Source organism: Silene latifolia, chromosome 10 (assembly GCF_048544455.1).
Source record: "Silene latifolia isolate original U9 population chromosome 10, ASM4854445v1, whole genome shotgun sequence".
Lineage (NCBI taxonomy): Eukaryota > Viridiplantae > Streptophyta > Magnoliopsida > Caryophyllales > Caryophyllaceae > Silene > Silene latifolia.
The window spans coordinates 135,151,985-135,160,499 of NC_133535.1; the positions used below are offsets into that span (position 1 = coordinate 135,151,985).

At 35.8% G+C, this 8,515-nt stretch overlaps 1 protein-coding gene and 1 non-coding gene across 2 annotated transcripts; both read left to right on the forward strand.

The window, feature by feature from the left end:
• Window positions 1-4,117: 4,117 nt before the first annotated feature.
• Window positions 4,118-7,082, forward strand: LOC141605998 (13 kDa ribonucleoprotein-associated protein-like). The gene is made up of 5 exons (XM_074424956.1): window positions 4,118-4,373; window positions 4,511-4,631; window positions 5,772-5,875; window positions 6,615-6,746; window positions 6,855-7,082. The coding sequence occupies exons 1-5, from the start codon at window positions 4,371-4,373 to the stop codon at window positions 6,879-6,881; spliced, it is 387 nt and encodes a 128-aa protein (XP_074281057.1). The 5' UTR covers window positions 4,118-4,370; the 3' UTR covers window positions 6,882-7,082.
• Window positions 7,083-8,193: 1,111 nt separating this feature from the next.
• TRNAS-AGA (transfer RNA serine (anticodon AGA)) lies at window positions 8,194-8,275 on the forward strand. The gene has a single exon. It is a non-coding gene; the product is annotated as a tRNA-Ser (tRNA).
• Window positions 8,276-8,515: the final 240 nt, after the last annotated feature.

The window sequence follows — 8,515 nt, forward strand, 5'->3', positions numbered from 1 at the left end:
TCATTCGTGAATAAATCCCAAACCCTTTGTTATGAGGATTAAAAATATTTCTAGGATGATAAGTCTTTAAACCGGTTTTGTCTTCATTTTATTGGTGATTACGTGTCTTGACCTAAATCAGTACAGATTATGTAAAGGAAAGTCAGGTTGGACCTATTAGGTTACAAATTTTCATAAATCGATTTATTAAGTTTTGACCCTAATTCTTTTCTTATGTTGATTGATTCCCTATGTTCCTAAGGTATGAGATTACAATGATTAGTGAAATGAATAATTACTAATGATTTTTACTGGTAACCTTGTAAAGCATTGTTCCATTCATAATTTGATTATTCACATGAATAAATGTTACCAATGTTTCTTGGAAAATATCTTTGCCACGAGAATACGCCGGATAGGATTATCGTGGTATGTTACGTTAGTGATCTTGCTTAGTAACCTTGATGAAACGATGTTATTTGACATGAACCATATGTGAGCACCTAGGCATCTTGAGAGAGCTTGTATATTGATTGCCTTTAGTAGGGATTAGTAACTTGAGCGTGAGTTGTGAATCTTTTATCCTCTTTCAGTTGTTAGCAGTAGTTTGAGAACTTTTGTTATAATAATGAAGGTTACGGGGACGTAACCATGTTTAAGGAGGGTAGGAATGTAAAATCTTTATACTTTCGTGTGTGATTTCTCAGTTTGGCTATATTGGTTATGCGTTGTGTGGGTTATGTTGGAGTGTTACATGATGTGTTTCTGTTATGGTTAAACTTCGGGGACGAAGTTTATTTTAAGGAGGGTGGAATGTAATACTGCGTTTAATATTCAATTTGGTGGGTGCCTTACATACTTTTGTATATGCGTTTCATAATTCGTTTGCGTTGGTTGGTAGAGAGTGTAAACTTCGGGACGAAGTTTCTTTTAAGTAGGGTAGACTGTAATACCCCGTATTTTATATAATCGATTAAACGGATATTATTATATATTAGTATTATACATTTTATATTGGTTGCATCGTAATATCGTGAATGTTATTAAGTCGGGTTTATATCGTATATCTTTGAGTCGGGCTACATCACATTTTGTCTTTTGGGTCAAGAATTACCCATCTACATTTACCCAACGACCATACCCGTTTAACCCATTTGCCTTACCCTAACATGTAACCACCATTTACCCTAAACCTAATCTAAGAGCCTCTCTCCCTCTCCCCTCTTTTCATTTTATCATTCATAAAACCATTTCTAAACCTAGAGAAAGGGAGAGGAAGAAGAATTGTCGAGCCTTTCATTTGATTGAAGATTTCTCATCGATTCCAACCTAATTCGATTTCCCTGTTTGTAAGTCGATTTCATTCTATTGTTTATACTGTTTTAAAGTGTTCGTCTTCAAAAAGTTTGAAAAGAGAGTCCTGTTTATTTGATGTCTAGTTTATGCATATAAAATCTCGTAGTCAAATTCTTTATGGTTTGTCCTAGGTGATTTATTTATGAACATGTCGCTGAAAAGTCCGCGAATCTGATTTGGTTGTGGAAAATGATTTGAAACCCTAATTTTTATGTCGATTCAGTTATGAGGCTTCTTCATACATCATATTTGTATAGTCTATATGATAATAGGATTTGGAATTACTGCAAAATAATGTTTTAAACTCGTTTTATGAATCAATACTTTTTATGCGATGGTGTCTGTCAGTTTTTGGAAATCAGTCTGAAAACTCTGGATAAGTTTGGAATTTGAGAAAAACACGTTAGATATAATTTGTAGCTAAGACTCATGGGGTTCCAATCCAATTGGCCTTGTATCAATTTGATTTTTCTGGAATTAGTTATGTATTTTATTCCGAGTCTGTCATGTGCTGGAAAATCAAGAAAAATCGTGTTTGTTCTTTAAGTTGATATTCCTATTAAGTTATGATGAGTCTAGGTTATGTGCATGATTATTTGATTGAGTAGGTGGTAATTATACATAATTATGTTATGTAGGTGATGGATATGTGAAGGATCATAATTGATTGCTTGTGTGCTTGGATTGCGAAAAGGTAGGGAAATACACTTGACTTATTATCGTTGTTGTTGAATTGTGTTGACTTGTTTGTGTTTCATATGACCAAACTGTGAACGTTGACGTGATTCGTGGTTGTTGATTCATGTTATGATTCATATCCTGGAATATGCTTGACTGAATTGATCGTATTGAGTATATTATCACAACATTCGGTAACCGGCATGATTCTATGATTTACCAGTTCAATGATATACATATTGTGTTGCATTAATTTCTTGAGCATTCATATGCATTGGAGTTGGAGGATGTTGTGGTGACGTGGTGTGGTGACGTGGTGTGGTGATGATGATGTTGTGATAAGGCCCAGGCGGGTTCTGCAGGACTTGCCCTGGTGTCCTCAACAAGGAAATGCGCGATCGGCTACGGTCGATATATAGTCTACCGGGGATCGGTATGGCTGGGTTGTACGGGTTATGAGATATGAGTTGAGATGGAGGTGGAGGTGACGGAGGAGCATGCATATCATATTTTGTTGTTTCATTGTATTCCCTACTCAACCTCGTGGTTGACCACGTGTATTCGTGAACACCTGTGATGACCCAAATATTGGCGAGCAGACTTGACAGGTTTATGAGATAGGATGGGAGCTTGATGGGCGTGAGACACTGGATCAGAAGACTTAGTAGCTAGATCATCATTTAAAAGACTTTCACTTTTATTTATGTTAGTTCTTTGTAATTTGATGTAAATGAGGTTTTGTAAAAAAGTTAAGTTAAAGAAATTATGTAATTTGCCTTGGAGTTTAATTTGTTATTCACTACCTCGGGAAACCGAGATGGTAACAGTCCGGTTTATTAGGGAATGTCTTGCTAGAGGCTCCTTTATAAATCGGGGTGTTACAAAGATCCAGAAAGATGATCGTCTCAAGGTGCCTGCGCGGTGGATGGAGATTCACGAGGATGGGAACATTGAAGATTGAGAGGAAGGCAGGCTCACATCACAATTAAACATAAAACAGGATAATCGATCATCGAATCAAGAATAAAAATCAGGAAATTCTAGATTAAGATCGATTAAAACACAAAACTGGGTAAGAATGGTTAGAGTGGGATTTGAGAAAAAAAGGGTCACCGGAGATGGACCACAAGACGACCAATTCGCCGGCGACCCGAGCAGTTGTACTCAGGGATCAGTGAGAGGAAGGGGAAAATGGTGTTGTCAGTTTTTAATTTTTTGGGGAGTTTTCTGTAGAGAGAAGGAGGAAAATTTTGTAGAGAGAGAGATGGAAGTTTATGTTGGGTTGCTGGGCAATTTGGGAGCCACGCACAAATGGGTGTTCGATTATATAAAAACTTGTTTGGCAAACTAGCTGAAAAGGTAGTTGATTTTGGTAAAATGACGTAAAAGGATATGAAATTTATTTAATATTATAGAATAAAGGGGTACAAAATGAAAAATATGTCATTTCAGGTACCTGATTTCTCAAATGCTACCTGAGATAACATTTCATTTCAGGTACCTTATTTGACCAAATAAGTTACATGTCAAACACTTGCAAAAAAATCAGGTAGCTGAAATTTTTGTCAAATAAGATACTTTGGTCAAATAAGTTACCTAAAATGTCGTGCCAAACGGAGCCTTAGTCTAGATAGTATTATGTTAGACGTCGTTATTCTCGTAGTGCGCATGACTTAGCTCACTTTGCCTGGTTAGAAGTAAGTAGAAGCGTTTGGGAAGGTCGACTTCTTGATTATGTAGTTCTTGATGGTTTTGATCATAATAATAATATGGTAATCCCGCTTTGGGGTGTTAAAAAATGCGAGATCATCTTAGCTTTAGAAATAATAAAGACGATTTCGGCCCCCAATTTTGGACTTGCTCGATTTCATTCCTTAGAGCCTGGAGTTTTGTGGCTGATAAAATTCGTTTTTTGTACCATTTTAATGACTCAAAATCAAATTCGGTTAAAATAAGAATGAGAATTCAATGACAAAATGAAATACTAGACCGAGGCTCATTTTTCGATACTTTTTTAGACGATGAAATCAAATAGCAAACCTAAATCAATCAAACCTCTAATTAGAAGCTTAAATTGACTCGGTTACACCTACGACAACAATAATCTCAGCTTATTGTTTTGGCCCATCTCAAATTAGAATCTCAAATTGACTCGCCTTACGAGACACAATAGTCTCACAACTTATTGTTTTGGCCCATAAGTTGAACGAGTAACCTCTACATAAAATGCCGATTTTTTGCATTCATGTTCTCTCTCTTAAACCCTAGCCCTTTTCAAGCTCTCAATTGTCTTTAAATCCCAGAAACCCTAGCCCTCAATTTCTTCCCTCTTCTCAGTCATCAGCCTTGCATTCACCATGGTACTGCTTTCTCTCTCTCTGTACTCTTTGTAATTACTTCAAAGTTTGCAACTTTTTGGGTTTTTCTTGCTTATAATATGATTAATTTTTGTTATTATGAATGGATTTGAGTATAATTTTTCAATTTGATTTGATAGACTGGAGAAACAGTGAACCCAAAAGCATACCCACTTGCAGATTCTCAGTTGACTATAACAATCATGGATCTTGTTCAACAAGCTTCCCATTTTAAGCAACTCAAGAAGGGTGCTAATGAAGGTTTCTACTTTGTTCCTTATAATTTTGAAGTTTTGTTGTGTTTAATTAACTTAAGTTTTGGACTTTTTGAAGTTTTGTTATTAAATTACCATTAAATCTTTGAGCTTTTTGTGTTTTGGTGTATGAAGTCAACTCATTTTATGGTGTAGTCCATGTTTTACAACAGGGTAAGTAGGCTAGTCTTACGAGTAAGACCGTCTCACATAAGTTTGTGTTCGGGTTTTGGGTTTATGTAGCTAAAGATGTTGAATGGGTGTTATGTTTGATTCAATTCGAAGGGTTATTTGTGTATTTAGTCTGTTGTACTTTTAGAAATGATGTTTTTTGTTCAAGTTTTAGTGGATTGAAGCCAACAAAATTTCTGGTGTATTCCTCTTTCACGGTAGGGTTAGTAGGCTAGTGTTATGAGTAAGGCCGTCTTGTATAGTAGTTGTGTTCGTTTATTGGGTTTAACTAGCTAGAGACAGTGAAATGGTTGTTATGTGGGATTTAATTGGAAGGGTGATTTGTGTATGTAGTTTGTTCCTTCACCTTTTGAAGAAGGTATCCACCCAATTTCTGATGTAGCCGTTGTTTTACAATAGGGTTAGTCGGCTAGTGTAACGAGTAAGACTGTCTCGTAAGTAGATTGAGATGTTGTAATGTGTGTTATGTTTGGTTTAGTTAAAAAGGTTATTTATATATATGTAGTTTTTGGTGCTCTTAGACACGAGGTTTTTTCGTTCATGTTTTGATGGATCGAATCCAATCCAACTCTGGTGTAGTCCCTGCTAGGGTAGCCGGTAGTGTTACGAGTAAGACCATCTCGTGTAAGTTTTTGGGTTTGTGTTTTGTGGTGACATAGCTAAAGAATGTTGAAGTTGGTGTTATGTTTGATTTAGTTAGAAGGGTTATTTGCTTATGTAGTTTGTGGTGCTTTTAGACGTCAGTTTTTTTTGTTTCTGTTTTAATTAATTCAATCCAACAAAATTTCTGGTCTACTGGTTAGTAGACTAGTGTTACGAGTAAGACTATCTCGTGTAAGTTTGTGTCATGTTTTAGGTTTAAGTAGTTGAAGATGCTGAAGTTGAACGGTTATTTATCTATGTAATCTGTGGTGCTTTTAGATTGGAGATTTGAGGTTTTTTATTGTCTATGCAGCAACTAAGACTTTGAACAGAGGTATTGCTGAGTTTGTGGTCATGGCAGCTGATACTGAGCCTTTGGAGATCCTTCTTCATCTTCCCTTGCTTGCTGAGGACAAGGTAATTTCATATGCTTGCTATTATTTTGCATGCTGTATTCTATTCCTTTAGTCGATTTAATATTTGCGGTGTTCCTTGAATATGCCGAGTTGTTATTCATTATATTCAGAGTCAGCTTCTAGTCGGTCTTGGTCTGTAACTCTGTATATGTGCTTATTAGTTATTATGAGTAGCTGTTTTCAATTTATTAGTTGCGGAATTGGTTTGCCATTGTGCTTTAAGGTAGATGTGTAGGATATGCCGGAAGCTGGTAAATGGTGTATACATTGTATGTAGTGGAGTAGTAAATAAGAAATACCGAGCTTCTTAAGTTTAATGCTTAATTTCACTGTGTGATTTATTGGTAAGTTATGCTTTTAGTGTCCAAACATGCTATAATCAAGTGTATCATGAAAGTTGCAATTTTTTTGTTGACGCATTCTAAAGGAAATCGTAATACTTCATTAAAGGGTGTAGATATGTCTATTTAAAGTGATGGTGCTCAGCTTGATTGTAATACACATTTCATTAGCTATATTACTCGACTTGGTTTGCAAGATCAGTAGCGCCACGATTTCGAGTTTACTCTGATTTCCAAGACGGTAGCATAAGTGTTGAATTAACACACCTAGTAATGATTTTGAACTTGAATTAAAGTAAACAAGAGTGGCCGTCTTGGTAGAAGTTTTTTTTTCATACTTTGAATCTCATAAATGAAGAAGAGGTTACTAATTATTCTCTTACCTTTTAAAATTTCTAGAACGTTCCATACGTATTTGTTCCCTCAAAAGAACAACTTGGCCGAGCATGTGGAGTTTCAAGACCCGTAATCTCTTGCTCAGTGACTTCCAATGAGGGGAGCCAATTGAAATCTCAAATTCAACAACTCAAGGTAATTGATCTTGTTTTGTCTTACCTTTTCCTTCCGAATTTGTTCAGTTCAATTCATTTGATGCGGTTTATCTTCATATTCTGATCCCTTGATCAAATTTAAATACAGGATGCAATTGAGAAGCTCTTGATCTGATCAAGGTTATGGTGGAATGATAAGCGTCTTGGACTGTAGTAGTAGTAGTAGCAGCAGCAGCAGCTTATCCTTGAACGCTTTGACTGATGAAGTTGGGAATACTCGTTGAGTGAATTCGTGTTTTTGACAATGGCACTAAAATTAGAGCATGTGTAATGTTTTGGTAATCTATATCGATTCTTCAAGTTACTGTTTATGTTCCATCTTTGCGTCTACCTACCCAGCATTATTTCTGCGTTTTGATGTTGATGTGGTTCTTTTGCCTTGATATGACTGAATCGGAAAACTACTACATTGGAAAACAAAAATGAGCTAGGTATACTCATGGCGACTGTCTACATGCTGCTTTAGCCTGTAGGTGAGAGACATGCAAGTACACTATTTGATTCCTAAAATTAGTTCTTGTATGTATATGTTATCAGAAGTCTCGACTCTAAATGGTTCTTGGTAGTCAATAAAATTCGAACGTTATTATGGGCTAACATTTTAGCCCTTTCATTAACCCGTAATCAATCAGACAGCTAAATAGTTTTAAATCAATCAGACATTGACTTGAGAGAGGTTGTAGTGGAAGAAGATAATGTCGAGGGACGTTGATGGTGAACTGCTGATGTTTATAATGGACCGAAAGTTGGATTAACCATGAAGATTGGTGTTGGGTGGCTTAAGTAGCAGAGATTGGTAGGCTAATGTGTCAAACTTGAAAGTGAATTAACGGACCAATATAACATTATACTCGTACGCTTGAGATTGAGTAAAATGGATGATTTACGGATTTTGGTGTCAAATGAGACACACGGCCAGTACAACATAGGGGGAAGAGGGTTCGAAAACCGAAACTGCGACCTATTGTCAGGTCACCCAGCCTTAACGACCAAGCTAAGACCTCTTCGATTGAATTTACGAATACACAAATAACACAATGATTTACAAAAAATATTAAGCGGATAGGTCGTTAAGAAAGGCTAAAAACTCAAAGGTACTTCATTTAATTTCTGATAAAAGAAATTTTCCATCAATGTTTTTTGAAGTTGATAAAGTCATTGGTTTTATAGTCGATAAACATTCTTGTATAAATTTATTGATATTGTTTGAACTTTGAAAGCAAATAATTTTCAGTGTTCTTTCTCATTTGCAAAGATGATAAGTATTTTATATAGGCAACATAACATCATACTTTATCAGTAAAATATGAATTTAAATTCCCTTAAAAAAAATATGAATTTTTAAATGGAAGAGCATTGAGTGTTGACTGTTGAGTGAGCAAAATACAAAAGAACATATATTAAAAACAGCGAGAAAAGAACACAAAGTGGACGTGCCGGAGTGGTTATCGGGCATGACTAGAAATCATGTGGGCTTTGCCCGCGCAGGTTCGAATCCTGCCGTCCACGCATTTTTATACTTTTCTCTGAAACATATTTTCATGTTCTTAATTTTTTGTATTCTTAATTTCTTATCCAACGTAATATTCAACACTGCGTATTTTCTCCTAATTTTCTCCTAAGTAGGCAAGGACTCCGGATTATTAAACGCAATTGCTAAATCTCGCGCATCAATTTGCTCAATTCTGCATATTGTCCCTGATATTCCACAAGTACCCTTCGTCTTATAAGATAATTAAAATTTAAAAC

Bases quoted from the DNA above. Each gene is read 5' to 3' on its own strand.
- LOC141605998 (XM_074424956.1), top strand. The intron at 4,632-5,771 runs GTTTCTACTTTG...TTGTCTATGCAG, and splicing joins CAAGAAGGGTGCTAATGAAG to CAACTAAGACTTTGAACAGA. The intron at 6,747-6,854 runs GTAATTGATCTT...ATTTAAATACAG, and splicing joins CTCAAATTCAACAACTCAAG to GATGCAATTGAGAAGCTCTT.